The 25,298-nt window shown below is 42.3% G+C and overlaps 1 protein-coding gene and 1 long non-coding RNA gene across 2 annotated transcripts in view; one reads left to right on the forward strand and one right to left on the reverse strand.

The window, feature by feature from the left end:
• The window catches only part of LOC125235106 (transcriptional repressor p66-alpha), a 29,593-nt gene extending 6,794 nt beyond the window's left edge, over positions 1 to 22,799 (forward strand). The window contains exons 7-21 of the mRNA XM_048141543.1: positions 669 to 797; positions 3,135 to 3,254; positions 4,850 to 4,957; positions 8,472 to 8,549; positions 12,407 to 12,451; positions 13,054 to 13,152; positions 13,936 to 14,054; positions 14,937 to 15,120; positions 15,820 to 16,008; positions 16,442 to 16,527; positions 18,002 to 18,096; positions 19,671 to 19,720; positions 20,346 to 20,430; positions 21,868 to 21,996; positions 22,669 to 22,799. Of these exons, the coding sequence (XP_047997500.1) occupies positions 669 to 797; positions 3,135 to 3,254; positions 4,850 to 4,957; positions 8,472 to 8,549; positions 12,407 to 12,451; positions 13,054 to 13,152; positions 13,936 to 14,054; positions 14,937 to 15,120; positions 15,820 to 16,008; positions 16,442 to 16,527; positions 18,002 to 18,096; positions 19,671 to 19,720; positions 20,346 to 20,430; positions 21,868 to 21,996; positions 22,669 to 22,799 (1,647 nt within the window). The remainder of the gene's footprint in view (positions 1 to 668; positions 798 to 3,134; positions 3,255 to 4,849; positions 4,958 to 8,471; positions 8,550 to 12,406; positions 12,452 to 13,053; positions 13,153 to 13,935; positions 14,055 to 14,936; positions 15,121 to 15,819; positions 16,009 to 16,441; positions 16,528 to 18,001; positions 18,097 to 19,670; positions 19,721 to 20,345; positions 20,431 to 21,867; positions 21,997 to 22,668) is intronic.
• LOC125235115 lies at positions 1,283 to 2,502 on the reverse strand. The gene is made up of 2 exons (XR_007178050.1): positions 2,047 to 2,502; positions 1,283 to 1,570 (listed from the first exon to the last, which is right to left on the reverse strand). It is a non-coding gene; the product is annotated as an uncharacterized LOC125235115 (long non-coding RNA).
• Positions 22,800 to 25,298: the final 2,499 nt, after the last annotated feature.

Genomic DNA, 25,298 nt, shown 5'->3' on the forward strand with positions numbered 1-25,298 from the left:
TCTATTTCAGATCGATTGGCTGAAGAAAACTGTAATCGATCATTCAGACAAAGAATAAACGCCCAAAACCAATGAATGATTTAAAGGACCTTTCACAGATGTCATATATTATTATGTCAGATGTTATTTATTTATTTATATATAGAACTTCAAGCAAACGTATCTACTTAGCGTGGCAAATGAACTCAGTAAAATCCACTGCGTTGTCCGTCTTTAATCGCAGCTAGCAGCTTTCGGGCGTCAATTTTTATATTGAAGTTAACATAACATTGAAAATGCCATATTACGTGATATTTAATTTCAACAACACAAATATTATGAACACTCAAGGGCCTGAGACATATTTAAAATCACAGGCAAGTAACAATTTCGGTACAAAATCTGACACGCTCGGCCGCCATACAAAGAGATGAACTTGTTTCTTATATCTAAATCTAGTTGTGTGGTCCTTTTGATAACAGCGCCATTCCCATTGGAGTTGGATTATTGACAACATTCGATTCGGGTTCGAGGATATATATCCAGCTGGGTTCGACGATATATATCAATGGATATAAATACCTGACGCGATCGGTAGGTTGCGTAACCTAGATGTCGACTTGTAATATTAATTGTCTACAAGTGTACGCAATACGCTTAAATAATAATAATAAAATGTCTTTTTTTAGGAGCTGTCGAGCGCGGAGATATGGGAGCGCGAGCGCCTAGTCCGCGCGTTGCGTGAAAAACTTCGCGCCGAAGAAACGCGTTTGGTCCTTCTGCGAAAGATTCGCCAGTCGCAATGCGCGCCACCCAAGGTATGCTTCTTTTTTATTATATCGAACGTTTATTGCCATTTTAGTGCTTTGGTTAAGTTATTAAGTTATGGTTAAGTTGACAATCCAAAACTTTTACCACTTGGAAATTTTTCATCAACTGAGATGTGTCGCCGCCGGCAGTACTTGCAAAGTCGTACGATGATTTGTCTTATTTAGAGTTTCTTAATTTTATGTAGTCATGGACCACTTTCACAATTTACACAAGTCCACCCTGTCAATTTTTTTTCGAATAGACAGAGGTTTTTTATGTATCTACCACATCGAGTACAGGGTGGCCCAAAATTACGTGGACAAAATTTTCACCATGAATATTTCAACAGCATTCATGTCTATTTCGCAAGGTTTGCAATGTAGACCAATTGTGTAGAGACATTTTTTCCAGATTCATAAAGCTCGATACGTTTCAGCCTACTTACGTAGTGTAACGTCTAGGACTGGTAGGGCATAAATAAATATTCTACCAGTACGTTAACAAAAATAATTTATTAAAAAGAAACTAAAATTTGGAATAGGGTCGTGGGTGGTCAAGGCCCGGGTCTAAAATTTGCCACCGCGGAGCGGTACTGCCCTGGCTGGTGGTTACGATGGTGGTCCGCAGCAGGTGTGGGGGCCAGCGCTGAAGAGGAGCAGGGGCGACGGCGGGCGAACGACTCAGGCTCCAACCCAGCCGTCTGGATGTTGTGTGTGTGGATGCTGGTGACGGTGTGACACGTCGGCCGAACGGTCTTCTTTTTTAAAAATAACGGCGCACCCTGTAAATTTCCACGCATAGTCTTAGTGATGAGACCTTGTTCTTGCTCGCTCTGATAGGTGAACACCCTGTGACGATGATGATGATGATGAAGGTGGGACCAAGAATAAGCCGGTGCACCAGCAGCATAAGTGCATAAGCAGATAGCGTGTTTGTGTTCACAAATCAGAGCGGAGTTACAAGCACAGCAAGGAAAAGCACAGAAGTAAGGAAGAAAGAACAAAGAAAGTGACTAAATTAAGAAGGAGGTACGCACACATACTTATTCGTACCCGCCATTACATTACTTAGCACTAACAGAACAAAGGAAATTGCAAAGTCATTCCCTCTAAAAGCGTTTAGCATAAAATGGGAATGAGTAATTTAAATTAAGCATCTAACACTGTTAACAAAAGATAATTACAAGTGAGCTCACATTAGGATTAAAATTACACTATGTACTATTTTTTTAAATAACGTTCAACACTTTGCACTTACCAGTACGTGGGTGCGGGAACTCGTTATTTCGCGATTACGTCGCCGAATATATTTAAATTAAATAAATTTGCAGGTGTCCGCGCCCACCAGAAAATAATTAAAATTATAATTCGTACAGCGCGCGAGACGACACGGGCTGGCCCGTGTGCGCGACGGTACGTACGTGCGTAACGTTTGGCGGCTGGCGCGGACTGATGACTGGGCGGCGCGGCGGGGCAGCGCTCGCGCCAGTTCCAGATTATTCCGTGACGTCAGCTCAGACCGGTCGTAGTACAGTTGATACGAATAGCGCATGGACGGTCGGATTAACCTTGCGATGTCTATTACAGAGGTTTTTTAAAACATAATTATTTTATTTTATTCTTAGTCGTACTTTAAAATAGAAAAGTAGAATAAGATAATTAATGTAAATATAAAATTGATTGTTAAATTTGTAAAAATAAATAGTTAGTTGATTAAAATAAATAATAAGAATAATAATTGATTTAAATAATTCATGCAACTATAATTAAAATTAATTTATAAATTAGTTATTTTATTAAAATTTGTATAATTAAAATTGTAAAAATAATAAAATTAAAGCTTATAATTAAAACATGTACGTGCAACGTTACAGTAGATTCACCTAACTTAAAACTATGAATTGTTTGTAATTAATCTTAAAACCCTAGCCGTTTATTGGTTACTAAAATTAGGATATTTTAAAAGCTATACGTGCAATAAGTTAGACGAAATTCATACTAGGGGTGCAGCGGCACATCGTTATTTTTTTGTTCTAATATTTGCGTTTGTACTTCGAAGCCAAAGGAGGATATTTTGATGACGATTCGATTTATTTGGTCAAAAATTATTAAGGTTTCCTATTTTAATTTGTAGAACAATCGTTCGCGTAAAGACAGAAAAATAATTATACAAAAGTTTGCCAACGTAATTTTGGGCCACCCTGTACATATCCCAACTGGGGTATGTACTCGATGATCTCCCAGAAAGAACCGGTGTAGAATCGTTCGCCATTACTAGCGACGACTGCTCCGGGGCGAGTAATGAGACAGAGAATGGTGTTATAATAATATGGTGTGACGGTCCAGCAGCAGCAGCAGCAGCAGCAGGCGGAGGCGGCCGGCACGGCGCTGGCGGCGTCGGGCTGCGTGGTGCCGCCCGGCGTCACCGTCACGCCCGCGCCGCCGCCCGCGCACCAGCACAACAAGGTACCACTACCACTACCACATCACTATACTATACTCCATCCACAATATTTATTTATTTAGCCTGTGTGGTGACGGGTTAAGAATTTCACCACCCCCTTTCTTCCCGTGGGTGTCGTAGAAGGCGACTATGGGATATGGGTTAAATTGTGGCGTAGGCGAGAGGCGGGCGACCTATCACTGTAATGTCACAGTTTCGTTTTCTTTCAACCCCTTATTTGCCAAGAGTGGCACTAAAGCTTTAGTAGTTTCATGTGTTCTGCCTACCCCTTTATGGGATACAGGTGTGATTGTATGTATGTATGTATGTTATTTACACAAAATTACACAGTATGACAGTATACAAAACTAAAGCACCGTGAATTTTAAAATAAACATTACAACAAGTAACACAAAATTAAATATTAAACAGCAAAATTAAACATAACACACCCGATATACTAAATAACAGATGAAGGCCTAGCATCCGATCTCACACAAAACCTCAGGCATTCTCAATATAACTCTTAGGGCCAGTTGCATCAACCACATTTGACAGGCACATCATCGTCACACAGCAGACATCTATGGAACTTCCCATATCATAAAATTTAACGAACGCTTTAACGGTGACAGATGGTTTGATGCAACCGGACCTTATACAAACGAAAACTGACTGCCATAGAGGCCAGCCGGCCTAGCCGAAATGACAACAGATGAAATTAAATTCTTAACTATTCAATTTAACAATGCCCTGCGTATCCAGTACAACAATAGGTTCAGGATGCTGTTGGAACTGCCTCGTTATTTCAGTGTGTCAGGTATGTACGCTGAGACCCGCACTGACAGTTTCTGTGCTATAATACGCAAAAGAACTGCCTCCCTAATGCGTCGCGTGCGTGACATCTCCAATAGCCTTGTGCGTCTAGTGTTGGAATCTCCTGCTTGTGCTTTCTGGAGGCACTGGGATAGTGTACATATGGCATCCAGAGGCCAAGTGTATAATTTATTATAGTTTAGTTTTTAGATGTAATGTAAATGTAACTAACTTAGGTTCAAGGGAATGTACACTAACACTGGATTTTTTCCGAAATACAATTATTGTAAATTAACATAATGCTCTTATAACGCTAGACGCCGCTCAAAACGCAGACTGGTTCTGTCACGCCTATACGGAAGAGTGATAACGATATTAAAGTAAGCATTTGTGCATTCAGCAACATACCCAGTTCTAACTTACAGCAAAACAATGTTCACTTGCTAGTTGGTAATGCATCTCGTTCCCGCCAATTTATATAAAAACCAAAGACATATGTAACTCCGTATAGACGGATAAAGTCTAAGAAAAGAACGTACCTCAAAGCCCTAGAGAAAAAGGTACGGTGGCCTAGATGACGTTACACCTTTGGGGAACGCTCGGCTAGATGTTAATATTTGACATTTTAAAACATATCAAGCTAAGAATGTGGGCCAAATTGTCAAAACTGAGGTTCAAACTTTTAAGCCTGTGTCAAGAGATGGCAGTCTATGCACTGTGATTACACATTTTACTTTGACAATAACTTTCTATGATAGTCGATCCTCTTAGGTAAAGACTAACGCACACTGTTTGTCTACAGCGGTCGACCAGCACGGCGAACGCGACGGCGGCGACGGCTAACTCGAGCCGGCGCACCTCCAGCCTGCCTGGCGGCGCCACTCTCACTCCGGGACCCTACCGCACTCAGGTACAATTCTATACTCTATTTTTTTTATTATTATTATGGACTGATCGGCGATTGACCTTAGTCACACCTGATGGAAAGTGAAGACATAGTCCAAAGTCCAAAGTGTTTTATTTGTAAGTATATGTCAAACTGATTACAGTGGTGGTAAGCAATATAATATATGTAGCATTATACTCTGCCTGATGGCGTACATAAACTTAATTATGTCCTTACATACTAACATGCGAAATTGATCTTACGTAACTATATTCAATATAAATTGGGAAAATGAGTAATAATTAGTATATATATTTAATCATTTATTAAAATCTGGAACATATCCTAGTATATAAAAAAATGTAAAAGTAGTGCCTATTTATAAAGGCAAAGGGAATAAGGACGACCTTCAAAGTTATAGACCTATAAGCATTATACCAGCACTCGCTAAAATATTTGAATACGGCTTAGCCAACCGATTACGAGACTTCATGGAGAGTTTTAACTTGCTAAGTGACAGGCAGTACGCTTACAGGAAACATAAATCATGTTTAGATGTTATTCGCCAAACCCTAAAAAACATAATGACAGCTAAAGAAGATCAACGTCACGTTGCAATATTATTATGTGATATGACACGGGCTTTTGATCTTTGCAATCATGATGTCCTTGAAAAAAATTCCATCATATAGGTATCCGCGGGCCAAGCCTTAAGTTAATGCTGGACTTCCTGAGGCAGCGGCGCCAATGCGTTGCTATTGATAACGGCCGAACGAAATCCGATAGCGGAGATATTGATATTGGCGTGCCACAGGGGTCTTCGTTAGCGAATTTGTGCTTTCTGATCCAGGTAAATGATTTACCAAAGGTCGTGAATGGAGAAATGTACATCTTCGCTGATGATGCCTGCGACATCATAACCGCTGATACAATTCCGGCACTCGAAAACATTATAGTGTCGGAAATATTCAAGCTACAAAATTGGTTTTCCGCTAATGGTTTAGTTTTAAATCTACACAAAACACAAGTGATGCATATAAGCCTAGGGGGCAGGCCCCCGCGTCCCCTTAGTGTTAACGTAGACGGTGCCGTGCTTCCGCAGGTAACTAGTACCAAATTTCTAGGAGTGACGTTGGACGCCGCCTTGAAATGGAACGTACACATCGATGTCTTGTGTGGTAAATTGTCTGGCGCATGTTATGCGTTAAGTAGGTTGGCACGTATCCTGCCACACCAACAACTTAGGTCAAGCTACTTCTCGCTGTTCCATTCGGTGATGTGCTTCGGTTTGGAATTCTGGGGCACGGCTGCTGAATGGCAGCGCGTATTCATTTTGCAAAAACGTGCGGTGCGAATTATATCCAACGTGCCACACGGGACCCCGGCTAGGCAACTGTTCATTGACAGCAATATAATGACACTGACATCTCAATACTTGTATCACATGATTAAATATATTAGAAGTAACATTGAACTATTTCCAATAAAGACATTTAAAAGTTCACGTATCACACAAAAACATCAAAACATCTTACACTCAGCATGTTGTCGACTCGCGAAATCGAATAAAACGGTTCTTATTGCGGGACCAGGTATCTATAATAAACTACCCGACAACATAAAAAATATTAAAAATGAAGCCACATTCTATAGTAAATTAAGGAAATGGCTGACTATTAATGCTTTTTATGACATCTCAGAATATTATAATAATAATGCAATTTAATGTTCAATACGATCACATACTATTATTATTATTTTTTTTGTAATTATTGTTCAACATCTATTTCTTTTTTTAAATTAATTATTGAATTTATTTGAGAGTATTTTCTATTTTTAAAATGTAATATTGTATTGTACCCTAATTATGATAATTTAACTTTAACTTTGACATGTAAAATTGTTAATTTTATGAATAAATGAATATGAATATGAATATGAATAATTAGTTATAATATAATTATTATTGAAATTCAATTAGTCTAAGATGGAGCTCGCCGATCCAGTAATAGCCTATTCTTGCTTTAAATAGACCGAGGTCGTATTTTTCTGGGAACACCGATGGTGGGAGCGCATTCCATTCCTTTGAAGTCCGCATCACAAATGATGAGGCAAATCGTTTTGTGCGGTTAAATGGAACACTAACCGCAAACGTGTGCATTCGTTTCTCTCGCCATGGTTAATGTAACAAAATGTGAACATGAACACCTAATTAATGTAAAATTCCTTGGGCACCTTCACTTTGGTTGGTAAATAAATATCTTTTTTTTTTTATTTGGTCCCAGCAAAAGCGAGTAAGCTATCGGTGATAAAAATGAACCAAAGACTTATGTAACTCCGTATAGACCGATAAAGGCTAAGAAAAAAACGTACCTCAAAACCATACAGAAAAAGGTACGGTGACCTAGATGGCGATACACCTTTGGGCTACGCTCGGCTAAATGGCGCTAATATTAATATTTGACATTTTAACACGAAGCTAAGAATATGGGCAAAATTCTCAAAATGGAGGTTCAACTGTTTTAAGCCTGTGTCGAGAGATGGCAGTCTACACTGTGATTACACATTTTACTTTGACAGTAATTCTCTATAATACTCGATCCTCTTTGAAACGAACAAAAGATAGTCCCTCTCGCGTCAATAAAATAGACGAGATGATAGCTCGAGAGAGTTATAGTTTGTCGCCGAGCGATGACCTATAGGCTATAAATCCTCGCTCCCTTTTATTTACGGGCATTTTCAGAATTTGGGTCCCCCCAATTAGCGTAATTGTTAACAAAAATTAACTCGCTGTCAGTTTTGTGACGACAATTAAGGATAAAATCTGTCTAAAATTTACTTTTTTTCACATTTTGAATGTAGATTATCACTTATTGTTTATGTAATTAACACAAAAACAATATTTTAATAATTAAAATTTCATGTTTAACTATCGTCACAAAACTAACAGCGAGTTAATTTTTGTTAACAACTTACGCTAATAGGCTAGTTTCCTATACTTAAATTAAAATATTTTATGCAGTGCACGAAATAAAGCACCACATAATTGGAAAAAAAATATGGACAGTAGTTATTTTTAAACATAATTTCTATTTAATAAGTCAAAAATAAAGATTTTAAGTAAATGAATTGACCGTGACGTCACTCCTCAGTATTTCATACTAATTCCATACTAGCAAATCGTTTTGACAGGTCATAAAAAGAAGCTGATTTGACTAGTAGGAAACTAGCCTATTGGGGTGTCCCAAATAGGCTAGTTTCCTATATACTTAAAATAAAATATTTTATGCAGTGCAAGAAATAAAGCACCACATAATTAGAAGAAAAATATGGACAGTAGTTATTTTTAAACATAATTTCTATTTAATATAAGAAAGATATAAAGTAAATGAATTGACCGTGACGTCACTCCTCAGTATTTCATAGTAATTCCATATTAGCAAATCGTTTCGACAGTTCATAAAAATAAGCTGATTTGACTAATAGGAAAGTAGCCTATTCTGAAAATGGCTATTATTGAAAAATAATGTTTCCGCAGTCGTCTGGCAGCGGCGCGAGCATCACGCCCTCCGTCACCATCACGCCGGCGCCGCCGCCCGCCGCCGCCAACGCCAAGGTAACACGCTCACTACACCTACACACACACACACACACACACATAGACACACACACACACACACACACTATTTGACGATTTTATGCTCATAATACCGTAGAATATACACCTTGTTTTTTTTGTTTTCCGTTAAATTCGACACGCAGTTAGGTTCATCATCAGGAACCACCCTGTATATCGCTTTTTGTTAAATTCGAAAAAAAAATATTTTTTTCGTATCCATACATAATAAATGGATTAATTAGTGTGAAAGGACCTTAATCATAACATTAAAGTCATTGTCGAGTGTTTGACGGCACATGTCAAAAAATAATATTAGGAAGTGGTAAAGGGAACGCGTGTTCAGTAATTTTTTTTTTTTAATAATTCGATAACCGTAAGAGTTCAGAGGCTAGTTTCTTAGAGAAATTGATTTTATTCGAACTAAAGAATCTTCCCTTAAAGTTAACGGAATTCAATAAAAAGACGGTGTATAATAGTACAAGTACAGAAGGCACTCCTTTGATGTTCATAAAATGCTGCCATTCTAAATTCTTACCTACATTAAGAAACGGACCGCACGCGAGCAGCCGACATTGAATTCTATTGTGCCGCGAGAAGGACGTCACCACTGAATGGGCCGCGAACTCGCGGAGTGAGCCGCCCCTGATAATACATATAGTGTTCAGATATTTTTGTTCAAGTACGTGTGTACATGTTGTATGCGACTGTACCTTATCTTTTTGCAAAGAGTGTGCGGGATATTACTGTAGATTTTTAGTAACCATAAATTATTTGAACGCATTTAACTAAATAAATTATTTAAACGCCAAGGACAGTGGTGACAAAGACAGTGGAGAGTGGTCTTTGGCTTTTGAAAGGTTAAATGCATTTGCTTTGCTTGCTCTTTCATAAATGCATTGAAAAAGTTCGTCACTAAAAGTGTCATGGTGACTTTAGATCAAAGTTATAGAGAATTTTATAAGCTTTCGAAGTGTAGAAAACCAAAATTTCGTATGACGCATAGTTTTTGATGTGTGAGCAAAAATCCAAAAAATGGGACCTTTTTCATCCCCCCTCTCTTCGAGCTCACGTCCAAAGTCCAAGGACTTTTAGTATGTATGACTCCTGACTATCCCTAACAACATCCCGTAGTGAAACTTTCTGCTTTCGGCCATTCCATCTAGAATGGACGTTGTCCAAGCTACTTTTTTGGGGGCGTCCATTAATCGCGTCATACGTTTTTGGCTTATTTTAGACCCCCCCCTCCCCCATGGTGATCTTTGGTGATATTTTCAGGACCCCCTCCCCCCCTGGCCAATATGACGTGTAATTTTTTGGCAACTTAAGTAGACTTTTTTCCAACCCACGAATCAACCAAATCTTGGCGCGAAATTCAAATTTTCTATGAGAATTAAACCTTTGGCCCCTCATTTTTAAAGTTCCGTACCTCAAAAAGGAAACCACTGAACCGAAACAACTGAACCAATTAACTTGTTTGGCACACATATGTAAACTTGTGATCCAAAGACGGGCATGTAATTTAAATAAAATAAAAAACAACTATAGGGGCCACTTTTGGGGAGTAAAAGTAAAAATTAGAAATCAAAGTTTTTTGAAATAGTTTTTTAGCGTGTAACATATCAAATGAAAGAGCGTTAATTGGGCCCCACTTTTTTTTTATTTGGAATTTTTTATCTGCTTTTCACTCAGAATCGCGAGCTCTTTCAATCCTAATAGGAGTAAAAAGTGTCAAGGTTTTTCTCTATTCCGTTACCATTTTTTCGTACATTTTGTATGGCGGTAACGGACTGGAAGGTCTAAAAAAAAACCGGCCAAGAGCGTGTCGGGCCACGCTCAGTGTAGGGTTCCGTAGTTTTCCGTATTTTTCTCAAAAACTACTGAACCTATCAAGTTCAAAATAATTTTCCTAGAAAGTCTTTATAAAGTTCTACTTTTGTGATTTTTTTCATATTTTTTAAACATATGGTTCAAAAGTTAGAGGGGGGGGACGCACTTTTTTTTCCTTTAGGAGCGATTATTTCCGAAAATATTAATATTATCAAAAAATGATCTTAGTAAACCCTTATTCATTTTTAAAAACCTATCTAACAATATATCACACGTTGGGGTTGGAATGAAAAAAAATATCAGCCTCCACTTTACATGTAGGGGGGGTACCCTAATAAAACATTTTTTTCCATTTTTTATTTTTGCACTTTGTTGGCGTAATTGATATACATATTGGTACCAAATTTCAGCTTTCTAGTGCTTACGGTTACTGAGATTATCCGCGGACGGACGGACGGACGGACGGACAGACAGACATGGCGAAACTATAAGGGTTCCTAGTTGACTACGGAACCCTAAAAAGGAAATCTTGGGACATTTTTAGGGTTCCGTAGTCAACTAGGAACCCTTAGGGACAGGCCACACTTAAGAGACGCATGTCCTGAGGTGCGGAACGGACGTCCGCGCCCCGCCGCCTGGGGGCGCGTCTTACGTGACTTACGTCCTTCCTATACAAAATGTACTGAGGAGACGTTTTTTGAATTACATTCAGGCGGCGTGGTGGAGACGTCCGTTGCGCGCCGCAAGACATGCGTCTTATGTGTGGATGGTAGCTTATAGTTTCGCCATGTCTATCTGTCCGTCCGTCCGTCCGTCCGCGGATAATCTCAGTGACCGTTAGCACTAGAAAGTTGAAAAAAAATGTTTTGTTAGGGTACCCCCCCCCCCTACATGTAAAGTGGGGACTGTTTTTTTTTTTTTTCATTCCAATCCCAACGTGTGATATATTGTTGGATAGGTATTTAAAAATGAATAAGGGTTTACTAAAATCGTTTTTTGATAATATTAATATTTTCGGAAATAATCGCTCCTAAAGGAAAAAAATGTGGGGGACACAACCCCCTCTAACTTTTGAACCATATGTTTAAAAAATATGAAAAAAATCACAAAAGTAGAACTTTATAAAGACTTTCTAGGAAAATTATTTTGAACTTAATAGGTTCAGTAGTTTTTGAGAAAAATACGTAAAACTACGGAACCCTACACTGAGCGTGGCCCGACACGCTCTTGGCCGGTTTTTTCTCCTATTACGATCAAAAAGACCTCGCGATTCTGAATATGAATCGCGTAAAAAATACCCATGTTACAAAAAAAGTGGGGTGGACAACATTGGAAAAAAATGGCCCTTATACGTACATACATACAATCACGCCTGTATCCAATAAAGGGGTAGGCAGAGCACATGAAACTACTTAAGCTTCAGGGCCACTGTTGGCAAATAAGAAAAATTAAACACTCTTGGCAAACTAAAAAAATCTTTGAGAATTAAAAATAACCGACTGCACACAGCTCTTTTTTTCTCACTTGATGGTCTCATCGGAAGATCAGCGCTGGAAGTCACCAGCAACACGCTGAGATGAGGCCATTTCGTGGCACTTCATTCCTTTCTGTTTGTGTTGTAATGTGTAATTAACTTATTAATCTTGACTGTGTTCACGAATAAATTATATTATATTTCTATTCTGTTCTCTTTGCACTGCACAACGCAAGTTCTTACTGTAAAAGTTGATATAAAAATAGCTCAGAAATGTTTTTTTCTTTACGTTAGTGTAACAAAAAAAATACACGTGATATGTTCCTAACCCCCCCACCCCCCATGGTGATATTTGGTGATTTTTTCATGACCCCCTCCCCCCCCTATGCAGTATGACGCGATTAATGGACGCTCCCTTTGCAAGCAGAACTTCCCAACCGATTTGTAAATAGGTACCCCCCAATACTCACAGGAGCCCAGAACACAGTTAAGTAGGAATCAGGGTAATTATCTGTAAATTCGTATTGATAATGTTGAACGTTTTCCCGTCAAGCCGGCTCAGGATAACTCGTCGGTGACTAGCAGTACCAGCGACGCAGTGAGTATGGAGCGTGATGTCATTCTATACTTATTCTTTGTATTTAGATTAGGAGAAAAAAAAACTATTTTTTAGTACTAAAGTTCGGTCAAAAAGGGAACAGTGGCTCGGTTAAAATAGTAGCAACCTACCTTAACATGAGAGAGGTTATTTGTTTCCCCAGTAATCCCCATACGTCAAAAACATTCAATAATTGAAATGTATATATATCACTAGTTAAATTAATCCGTGAGGGTTCTAACTGTAGAATTATTGGAGCTGATACCTAAAGCAATATTTGGGCCACTGAGCCACTGTTCCGCCTTATGACAGAAATGCAACTATCGCTGAGATAGCGTGATATTGTGATCGATTGTAAAACGTTAGGTAGTAATTTTAGATATCGCCGTACCATGAAATAAACTACACAAAAAGGTGTATAAATAGTCCTATTATTTTCAATATATCACCTAATAGTTTTAAAAACGTAGAAATTGGAATGTAGCAACTAGCGAGCTTATTTTATTTCATATTGTGCGTTTATTTGTGGTACCTAAATTAAAATGTAGTGTTTCAGCTAAGATGGTTTCGACGCTCGTTCTCATGTTATGTGGTATCTACAGGCCAGTTCGCGCAGCGGCGAGGAGTCACAGACACCAGCGCAGCGCCAGGCGGCTGCCAAGTTGGCGCTTCGCAAGCAGCTCGAGAAGACCCTCTTGCAAGTAAGTGATGTTTTTTTATACCACGTCGGTGGCAAACAGGTATACGGCCCGCCTGATGGAAAGCGGTCACCGTAACCTATGGACGCCTGCAACTCAAGGGGTGTCACATGCGCGTTGCCGACCCATTAGAAACTTGTACACTCCTTTTCTGAAGAACCCCATACTGTAGTTCATCGGGAATACCTCGACAGGGAGCTCATTCCACAGCCGGAGCGTTCGTGGGAGGAAATTTCTCTGGAGTTTATTGAGGTTTTTCTGAAAATTAGGCTTTTTCTTACGAATAAATTATTATATATATGTATGTTTATTTATATATTCAATATATGTTTAATACATATTTTAACCTGACCATATTTATTTATTATTATGTTTATTATATATAAGTATGTATATTGCTATTGCAATTTTGACCTAAGTTTTCATTTTTAATTTTAAAATCGTGCACCAAACTAACTGTTTCTGTTTAGCCCGATGGTTGACTGGTAGAGAATGCCTCAAGGCGTTAAGTCCGCCATTTGTACTCTTTTTTTGTAAATTTGTGCAATAAAGTTTAAATAAATAAATAAATTCTCTGGCAAACAATCCGAGTTAGAAAATACCTAAAGTTGTTATGTCGCGGATTCCTAGTTCTGTGATCTTCGCATTTGAGTAACCTTATAAAATAATGTATGACTTTCATGAGACTAACTACCTAATAGTAGTTTTGAGCGTCACTCAAACATAACTCTGGTTACTACGTTTTATAAAGCAACACTAACTTTACATACTTTTTTAATATGACAGATCCCGCCGCCCAAACCGCCGCCGCCGGAGATGAACTTTATCCCCTCGCCCTCCAACACCGACTTCGTATATCTGGTCGGCTTGGAGCATGTGGTCGACTACCTCACCAACGAGGACCGGTAAGTACTCAGTACCCTTTTAAAAAACTACTTTAAGATGAATGGGGTAAAGATAAGATAGATTCTTTATTAGCGCAAAACAGTAGAAAAGTTAACAAAACAGATGATAAGGGGTCTATACAGAACGAGTAGCGAGGCATCACGCTTTGATGAGAGAAAACAAGTGCGATGCCTCGACAGAAAATGGTACTTAGTGTACCTACACTACCTACTACGCCTTCATAGGCCATTTGCCGCACGTGAATAGTCTTGCTGTCTGCCTTGCTCTTGGAGGCTGCTTGAGTGACGAGTGTTCAGCGACGCGGTTGGTGATCCTGTGAGGTAGAAAGTGAAAAAGTGTATTTCTGTAAAAGATTACTGAAATAAAATTTTGTTGTAATATTAATTTTTATTAGGGATGTACCGACTAGTCGGGAAAGCCGACTATCCGGCCACATTCCTAGTCGGCGATTAGTCGGCGACTAGTCGGCAAAAAAGGCCGATTAGTCGGCACTTCATTAGTAATAGAAAACAGTACAAAACTAAATATCAGCTGAAAATTATGGTTGTATTATGTAGGTACCTATGCGTAGGTAATTCCTTTCTTTGTCAAGACAACAAATATCTGTACCTACCTAGGATTATAGGTTTCATAGGCAGGATCACTATCCACTAAGCCAAGCCGGTTGTTAAAAATGGAAAATGTATATAAATATTGGCATGAACCTTAAAACCTGTAAAAATCATGAAAACCGCGAATGAAGAACCAAAAATGACATTCAAAATGTGAATTTAGTCGAAAATTGTATTTTGGCCGACTAGCCGACTAGTCGGCCAACTAATCGGTAGTCGGCCTAGTCGGCCAAATCAATAGTCGGTACATCCCTAATTTTTATATTTTAGCATGCCGCGCTCCACAGTCCCAGCAGTGTGCGCTCAATGCGGCTGCGACTTTACTCCCGTGTGGCGCTGGGAGCGCGCGCCTTCACGCCGTCTAGATCCCACCTTCACCGCGCCACCGGCCCCGCCGCAAGCACGGCGCCTGTGCGAGCTGTGTGTGTCCGGCAACGTCAAGAGAGCGCTCAAGGTATGATCCTTCTGGTAGTGTTTTTACTCCTGTGCGGCGCTGGGACTTGGGAGCGAGCTCAGTCGCGTTGTCTAGATCTCACCTTTACCACAGTATAATAAAGAGTACTATCGTACAGTATGGCCACTTCCGCTCCCCGCTGAACGTGCCGCCCACCCCCTTTCGGTTATCTCACAGTTACCGCCTCTCATAAACGCGAACAGCCGACCTGTCATATCTCACGCTTAGAAGCATGGTACTCGTTCACCTACACGAGCTTAGAATGTGTGCTAGGAATGCGTTTCTTTCATATATTTGATCGCCAGTGTCCGGAATGTGCCTTTACTGCGCCATCGGCTCCGCTGCAAGCACGCCGTCTGTGCGAGCTGTCTGGTAACGTCAAGAGAGCGCTCAAGGTCCTTTAGGCGAGTGACCACGCTTTATGACTTTAATCTTCACCGCACTATCGGCCTCGTCATAAACAGGTCGCTCGTGCGAGACATGTGTGTTTCTGGCAATGTGAAGCTCGAGGTATGATCCTTTACGTAGTGTCGGTTACAGGTCCGTGTGGATCAGTTAAAGTGGGAGAGTCTGTCGTTCGGTAAGTTTACTCTATCACCGCATCTCGCGTGTGGTGCAATTCGTGCTCGCTACATGCTCTTTTGAAAGAAAAATATGGTTTTGTAAGAATGAGTTATACAAGTATAATATGTCGTGCAGGCGGAGCACACGGCGCGGCTGAAGACGGCGTTCGTGCGCGCGCTGCAGCAGGAGCAGGAGATCGAGCGCCGCCTGTCCGCCGCTTGCGCCTCGCCGCCCGCCTCCTCCTCCACCCCCGCCGCCTCCACCCCCGCGTCCGCCGCCACCCCCGCGCCGCCGCCCGCGCACGCGCACGCGCACCGACCGCAGGTTTTTATACTGTTTATGTTTTTAACCCCCGACGCAAAAACGACGGGGTGTTATAAGTTTAACGTGTCTGTCTGTCTGTCTGTGTGTGTGTCTGTCTGTTGCATCGTAGCTCCCGAACGGATGAACCGATTTAGATTTAGTTTTTTTGTCTGAAAGCTGAGTAAATCGGGAGTGTTCTTAGCCATGTTTCATGAAAATCGGTCTATGTCGCGGTCGGGGGTTTTTTTTTAATTTTAATTTTGTGGTTATATTTATAATCTCTCACCTTTCTTTAAATTGTAGGTACAATTAAGAATTTGTGGTTTTACAAATTAATTATATTATTATTTTTTTACTTTTTTAATGCATCTTTAGAAATTTTAAAAGTCGACGGCATTAATGTGCCGCATTGCATTGATATACGTACAGTGGCGAGTGTAACATGTGTGTGCAGATGTCGGTGACGCGCACCAGCGCGCGCGCCGCGCCCACGCCGCCCGCCGCGCCGGCCGCCAAGCCCGCGCCGCAAGCGCCCGCCAGGTACCCTGTTCTCTATATCATTCATTCCTACTTACACTAAAAATCACTATTCATAATTATTTAATCGATATTGGCAGGTGCAGTTAACACTTTCGCTACCAAGAACCCGACTGTCGGGCACACCGCTCGTAGAAGCGTAGCCGATTACATGGGTTTCCCCGTATGTAGCGAAAATGTCGTAGCGCCGCGTAGAGCCCGGTTTCGAAAGTGTTAAACGACAGTATGCCCCCTTGTAAAACTCTGATTTTTTTTGCCAAGCACTATACACATGTATCTAAAAGACGAAACTTTTAAGATATCAATACGGCTAACAGTTGAGGCGCGAGGCCCCATAACTTTGTAATTTTTAACAATTTCCAAAATCTGGGACGACAAAAAAAATTTATTGAGTCATAGAATCGGGTCACAAAATTTCACACGAATATGTTGAGAAATGCGACCTGTAGAGCGAGACATCCGGACATACAAAAGCAAATTGCTCCTGTTAAAACGTAGCCCTTGCTTCGCTGCGGTCAACTAATAACTATTTCATCACACCCGCACTTTAAATGTGCTATTGCACGCAGGCGGAGCGTAAGTTATAGAAAAATCGTTCTCCCAAAGGAATTATGACATTTCTTGTACAACACTTAACTTTTTAGGGTTCCGTAGTCAACTAGGAACCCTTATAGTTTCGCCATGTCTGTCTGTCCGTCCGTCCGTCCGTCCGTCCGCGGATAATCTCAGTAACCGTTAGCACTAGAAAGATGAAATTTGGTACCAATATGTATATCAATCACGCCGACAAAGTGCAAAAATAAAAAATGGAAAAAAATGTTTTATTAGGGTGCCCCTCCTACATGTAAAGTGGGGGCTGATATTTTTTTTTCATTCCAACCCCAACGTGTGATATGTTGTTGGATAGGTATTTAAAAATTAATAAGGGTTTCCTAAGATCGTTTTTTGATAATATTAATATTTTCGGAAATAATCGCTCCTAAAGGAAAAAAAAGTGCGTCCCCCCCCTCTAACTTTTGAACCATATGTTTAAAAAATATGAAAAAAATCACAAAAGTAGAACTTTATAAAGACTTTATAGGAAAATTGTTTTGAACTTGATAGGTTCAGTAATTTTTGAGAAAAATACGAATAACTACGGAACCCTACACTGAGCGTGGGCCGACACGCTCTTGGCCGGTTTTTACTTCTATTTACATATTTTTTACATTGCGAGTGTGATGAAAAACATTGTGTGTAACTCGGGGAGTATGAATATTACTAACTCGAGTCTTTAAATCGCTCCGGCAAGCCCTCGCGATTTAACTTACTCTCGTTAGTAATATTCAACTTCCTCCCCTTGTTGCACAATGTACTATTTTTGGTTTCTTCTTTCGTTATTACGTGGAAAAGAAAGTTAAGAAAATATTACGATTAATAAAACGCAATGATTACTTTTTTTTTTAATTATTACTCTAATATTTAGTTGTATCTACAGCCGCAGCTCGTCTCTCGGTTCGTCATCCCTGGAGCGCGCGGAGCGCCACCACGAGCGGCGCGCGGAGGGCGAGGCGCCCGCCAAGAAAGGTAAAGGTACGACGTATCGCACACACATACTTTATATACTACTCTATCTGTCTACACCACACTAAACTTCTATTCTACAATTACAATTTATTTACCATGCATTAGTCGGGTCTACACAGACCGAGACACGTCTAGGGTTGCAAAAAAACGTTTTTTATTTGGGCTTGAAAAAAAATACAAAAAAAAGGTGGAAAAAAAAACAGTTTTTTTTCTGGAGTATGTTTTTTTTCTAAAGTATGAAATCTCTAAATTTGCAAAGCAGTTAATATTTATACGGTTTTTTGACTTAATATTAAGTGTTAAACGAATTTAATCAAATAACTTTAATTTCTGGTCTTATAAAAGTAACATTTACGAAATCTGTAGTTGCTAGTTACCACTTTTTACTGTTGGCAACACCACCGCCTCTCCACGCTGCACGCCGCATAGGGGATTCCCCGGGGGATTGAAACACGTTACAACTCGCGAAAAACTGTTATTGTCGAATTATTTGTTTATCTGAAAAAAAAAAACATATTTAGAAAAAAAACAATTGTGCTCGGTTTTTTTTTTCATGTTCTTTTTTACAATTCTGAAAAAAAAAAACATTTGGTTTTTTTTTCTATTTGCAACCCTAGACGTTAACGTCAAATGTAATGTAGCCTCAGCTTAGGCTCGTCTACTTAGTACGTTTGCCTCGCTGAAATTACCTCGAGACGTGCCTCGCTCTGTCTGGACCCGATTACTCAATAGTTCGTAAAGATACAAGTGCAAAAAAGAGAAACTTCGAAACGAGTGTCAATAAAGATTAAAACAACCGATTACGAATTTGCTCTTCGCACGTTTATTGTACTACGTTTTTCAATATCTATAGCCCTTTGAAGTATCGACATAGGCTAACTACTTCTCGCACTAGTAGGATAAAGTAGCACCATGTGTACTCAAAAACTCAGTGACTCCTTCACGTGAGAGTCCATTGCCGGAGTTACCAAAGTAAATAAGTATTGGTACAGTCAAATAGGAATGTACAATGCTCAAAAATATATCGTCATATCGTCACTACTTTTAAAAAATCTCGTATCTCACGCTGCTTCTCAAAGTTAAAACGCAGTAAGTCTATATTATGCATTCCATACATACTTACTACAATTTTCTTTTCATTGACAGACGAAGATACAAGTTTTTTTAAAAGTAGTGATGATATATGTCCCATAGCTGTTGAATTCGATGACATAAAGATTTGCCTTCGAATTGTTACGGAAACGTACGAACGTGTCATGCTATTTCAGTCAGTCTCAGTACAAGATGTACTGAGATTGACTGAACTAGCATGACAAATACGAACGTTTCCGAAGGAAACCCTTTTCGCCCTACATCTGTACTTGACTATATTGTAGTCAAGCCAAGTAGCGCTATCTCAAAACCAAATGATTTTAATGATAGAATAAAAATTTAACTGTCCTCTATAGATACTAAAGTATAAGTTAGCAATTTTTATTTGAGATAGCACTCTTTCGCTTAGCAGGGTAGTATACTATTCAGATACGTAACCCACCTAGCTATAACCTATATTAATTAAAGTGTGGCGTGTTTTCAAGCAGGCTCGTCTTCGAGCAGCACGAGCCAGAGCAGCAGCAGCAAGCCGCATCAGGTACGTCTATTTTTTATACACTGTGGGTCTGAATAACCCGACAGATTTTAATCAAGCATTTTTTAGAACAAGACTTTTGTAATATTTGGAGAATCATTTTTTTTTTCCAATTTTTGAGTGTATTTTCACATAAAACATAAATGTTATTCATAAAACGGGCACTTGAAATGAGTTTTAACGTTTTTTTCTAAAAACCAAATAATTGAAAGATTTTACTTCTTACTTTTAGACTGACCTTTTTTTATATTAACGTTGTATGTTGTTGCAAGGTGTGATATATCTAGCATTTCTTTTTTTTTGCCACTTTTATAAAATGTGATATTTTTGAAAAAAATTATGCAATTTCTACTCAGAATCACTAGCTTTTTCAATCCTAGTAGTTAAAAAAAAATGTCCCATACGATTTTTTCCTATTTTGTTACCATTTTCCATACATGTTGTATGGGGCAACAAAAGAGGAAAGTAACAAAAATGTATGGAAATTCTGGGACACTTTTTGTCTCCCAGTGAGATGGAAAGTACTCGTGATTCTGAGTACAATTGACCTAAAATTCCCTAAAAAAAATGGCAAAAAAAAGAATTGGTAATTTAGATTAGACAGTGCATAAGAGATGTGTGTGTGCAGTTCGCGGCGGCGGCGGCGGCGCAGATGGCGTTCGAGCAGCACTCCGCGGCCGCCATGCAGGCGCTGCAGCACCAGCTGCTCAGAGGTCAGCGCGAGACCGCCCGGTCTTACACTAACACATACACTCCAGCTAGGGATGTACCGACTAGTCGCAGACTATCCGGCCACTTTTGTAGTCGGCGACTAGTGGCCACTTCATAAGTGATAGAAAAACAGTATAAAAATAAATCAACAGCTGATGTGGTTGTATTTTGTGCCTATTTGCTATGCCTTTCTTAGTCAAAGCAAGAAATATCAGTCGTCACAGAAATAAATGTCCCTTTTAGTGCGTTTTCACACTATCCGATCCGATATCGGATCGATTTCCCATATATTTAAGTCGCCATCATTGATTTTTGCCTTTGAAATCCTTCCGACATCCGATATCGGATCGGATAATGTGAAAACGCACTTAGGACTATCGATTTCATAGGCGGGATCACTGATTCACTACCAAACCAAACATCACTATTATGCCAAACCGGTTGATAAAAATAGAAAATGTATATAAATATTCTCATAGACCTTTAAACCTATAAAAATCATGAAGAGTGCGAACGAAGGCCCAAAAATGACATTCAAAATGTTAATTTAGTCGAAAAAACTGTTTTGGCCGTCTGGCCGAGTAGTCGGCCAAATCAATAGTCTGTACGTCCCTAATACATTCTTTTATTTAGTACTTACTGCGCTTACACAGCGATCCTCAGTGGATCTTACCAGCATCAGCACCGGCTGCTGCTAGGTCAGACACCAAAACATTATTACATTAACCACCTTATACATAAACGATCACTAAAGTTAACAAGCCGATAACAATCGTTTGTCTTCTTCTATCACAGTAATACGTCAGAAAGGGACAAAAGTTATCGGCTTAACAACTTTAGTGAACGTTTATGAATGGGTTAGTACTTACTGCGCTGGCTTAGCGACCCGAAGTGGATCTTGCCAGCACTGGCTGTTATCTATAACCGCCCCCTTGTATGGCGATTGACGACCGCCGCCTAGCAAATTTCCCATATCTGATCATAAGCAATTTTTGAGAGTTTGGAGTAATCACCCAGGGTCGTGAAAAGTGGAAGATTCTTCTGTACATAGGTAACATCTGAGAAACGAGAAGATTTAATTATTTGGGGATAATAAAATCGTGTGTTACAGTCCACTGTCTGGTGCATCTCGCGTACCTTGTCTTTCTATTTTTAGGAACGAATATTCTGGTTCATACTTTGTCAAAAATATTACACTGTTTTTCTTCTGGTATTGTCATAATTATAACTTCAAAGGGTCTGAAAGTTCCATCTTTTCGCTTACCGTAAGGAAGATAGCTAGCCTTTGTCTTGTGAAAGCACCTTTATGACAAGCGATGAAACTTTTAAGTGACACATTTTTTATTCTGCCGTTTTACGGAGACCCCTGAGGTCGACGGTTGTGGCGTCTCGTCGACTGACTAGATGTGTTCGGCAGACTATAATGGTTGTTCCTGCAGGTCTGAGCGGTGCGGGCGCCAGCGGCAGCATGTCCCCCGCCGCCGCCGCGGCCGCCATGATGCAGTTCAGCCCGCTGCTCTACACCTACCAGCTCGCCATGGCGCAGGCCTCGGCCCTCGGCAAGCGGTGTAAGTACTTATAACAGTCGTAGGTTCGACTCCTGACAGGGGTGTAAGGTTCCGTGCCGAAAAGGTATAAAAGGAGCCCTTATGGTGCGATGTCCGTCTGTCTGTCACAGTACTAAATATCTCGGAAATTACATTAAGTAACTTATGCTATCGATTTTTACTTTAAAAAGTCGATATATCAGCCCAGTCTCGCATAGTAACGATCTTTGTTATAAAACAGATGAGATCAAACGCCTGTAACGCCTTTCAGATTCAGTTTGTCTCCCAGCGACGTAGTAATAGAATTACATATCCTCATCTGTCGCTAATCCACAGACGTGACTAAAGGTCTTATTAATACTGACTTACTTTGTTGGGGCGACCGAAAATGAGTCTTGGCCTTCAACCTTCAACACAAGAGCACAAGACTGCTTAATCCAGAGCGATATCACGACAGCTATCACCGACGCCGAGTTTACGGAGATCTGCCTCCACGGTATTTAGAATGGCCATCCAGTTGAACGACCCAAACTAGCCCCTCTTGACTGCACGATCCTCACGCATCCTTAAGGTAGCGGATAAGATGTACCATAAAAGAAATATATAATTTTAACACTAACAGAAGGAATTTAAATCTAATGTTTTCTTAGATCAGGTCCTAAATTGTTTTTTTATTCGGATTCTTCTTTCTAGCTGGTAAGAACAGCAGCGGCAGCAGCAGCGCAGCCATGGCGGAGATGCAGCGCGTGGCCGAGGCGCAGCGCCAGTACCTGCTCGACATGATCCCCGGCCAGCACGCGCGCAACCCCTGGACCAAGAACTAACGAGGTGAGTGCACTACACGACACACGGTAACATGGCGGAGAGGAACGTGGCCGAGGCGCAGCGCCAGTACCTGCTCGACATGATCCCCGGCCAGCACGCGCGCAACCCCTGGACCAAGAACTAACGAGGTGAGTGCACTACACGACACACGGTAACATGGCGGAGAGGAACGTGGCCGAGGCGCAGCGCCAGTACCTGCTCGACATGATCCCCGGCCAGCACGCGCGCAACCCCTGGACCAAGAACTAACGAGGTGAGTGCACTACACGACACACGGTAACATGGCGGAGAGGAACGTGGCCGAGGCGCAGCGCCAGTACCTGCTCGACATGATCCCCGGCCAGCACGCGCGCAACCCTGGACCAAGAACTAACGAGGTGAGTGCACTACACGACACACGGTAACATGGCGGAGAGGAACGTGGCCGAGGCGCAGCGCCAGTACCTGCTCGACATGATCCCCGGCCAGCACGCGCGCAACCCCTGGACCAAGAACTAACGAGGTGAGTGCACTACACGACACACGGTAACATGGCGGAGAGGAACGTGGCCGAGGCGCAGCGCCAGTACCTGCTCGACATGATCCCCGGCCAGCACGCGCGCAACCCCTGGACCAAGAACTAACGAGGTGAGTGCACTACACGACACACGGTAACATGGCGGAGAGGAACGTGGCCGAGGCGCAGCGCCAGTACCTGCTCGACATGATCCCCGGCCAGCACGCGCGCAACCCCTGGACCAAGAACTAACGAGGTGAGTGCACTACACGACACACGGTAACATGGCGGAGAGGAACGTGGCCGAGGCGCAGCGCCAGTACCTGCTCGACATGATCCCCGGCCAGCACGCGCGCAACCCCTGGACCAAGAACTAACGAGGTGAGTGCACTACACGACACACGGTAACATGGCGGAGAGGAACGTGGCCGAGGCGCAGCGCCAGTACCTGCTCGACATGATCCCCGGCCAGCACGCGCGCAACCCCTGGACCAAGAACTAACGAGGTGAGTGCACTACACGACACACGGTAACATGGCGGAGAGGAACGTGGCCGAGGCGCAGCGCCAGTACCTGCTCGACATGATCCCCGGCCAGCACGCGCGCAACCCCTGGACCAAGAACTAACGAGGTGAGTGCACTACACGACACACGGTAACATGGCGGAGAGGAACGTGGCCGAGGCGCAGCGCCAGTACCTGCTCGACATGATCCCCGGCCAGCACGCGCGCAACCCCTGGACCAAGAACTAACGAGGTGAGTGCACTACACGACACACGGTAACATGGCGGAGAGGAACGTGGCCGAGGCGCAGCGCCAGTACCTGCTCGACATGATCCCCGGCCAGCACGCGCGCAACCCCTGGACCAAGAACTAACGAGGTGAGTGCACTACACGACACACGGTAACATGGCGGAGAGGAACGTGGCCGAGGCGCAGCGCCAGTACCTGCTCGACATGATCCCCGGCCAGCACGCGCGCAACCCCTGGACCAAGAACTAACGAGGTGAGTGCACTACACGACACACGGTAACATGGCGGAGAGGAACGTGGCCGAGGCGCAGCGCCAGTACCTGCTCGACATGATCCCCGGCCAGCACGCGCGCAACCCTGGACCAAGAACTAACGAGGTGAGTGCACTACACGACACACGGTAACATGGCGGAGAGGAACGTGGCCGAGGCGCAGCGCCAGTACCTGCTCGACATGATCCCCGGCCAGCACGCGCGCAACCCCTGGACCAAGAACTAACGAGGTGAGTGCACTACACGACACACGGTAACATGGCGGAGAGGAACGTGGCCGAGGCGCAGCGCCAGTACCTGCTCGACATGATCCCCGGCCAGCACGCGCGCAACCCTGGACCAAGAACTAACGAGGTGAGTGCACTACACGACACACGGTAACATGGCGGAGAGGAACGTGGCCGAGGCGCAGCGCCAGTACCTGCTCGACATGATCCCCGGCCAGCACGCGCGCAACCCCTGGACCAAGAACTAACGAGGTGAGTGCACTACACGACACACGGTAACATGGCGGAGAGGAACGTGGCCGAGGCGCAGCGCCAGTACCTGCTCGACATGATCCCCGGCCAGCACGCGCGCAACCCCTGGACCAAGAACTAACGAGGTGAGTGCACTACACGACACACGGTAACATGGCGGAGAGGAACGTGGCCGAGGCGCAGCGCCAGTACCTGCTCGACATGATCCCCGGCCAGCACGCGCGCAACCCCTGGACCAAGAACTAACGAGGTGAGTGCACTACACGACACACGGTAACATGGCGGAGAGGAACGTGGCCGAGGCGCAGCGCCAGTACCTGCTCGACATGATCCCCGGCCAGCACGCGCGCAACCCCTGGACCAAGAACTAACGAGGTGAGTGCACTACACGACACACGGTAACATGGCGGAGAGGAACGTGGCCGAGGCGCAGCGCCAGTACCTGCTCGACATGATCCCCGGCCAGCACGCGCGCAACCCCTGGACCAAGAACTAACG

This window comes from Leguminivora glycinivorella, chromosome 2 (assembly GCF_023078275.1).
Source record: "Leguminivora glycinivorella isolate SPB_JAAS2020 chromosome 2, LegGlyc_1.1, whole genome shotgun sequence".
In the NCBI taxonomy this organism is placed as follows: domain Eukaryota; kingdom Metazoa; phylum Arthropoda; class Insecta; order Lepidoptera; family Tortricidae; genus Leguminivora; species Leguminivora glycinivorella.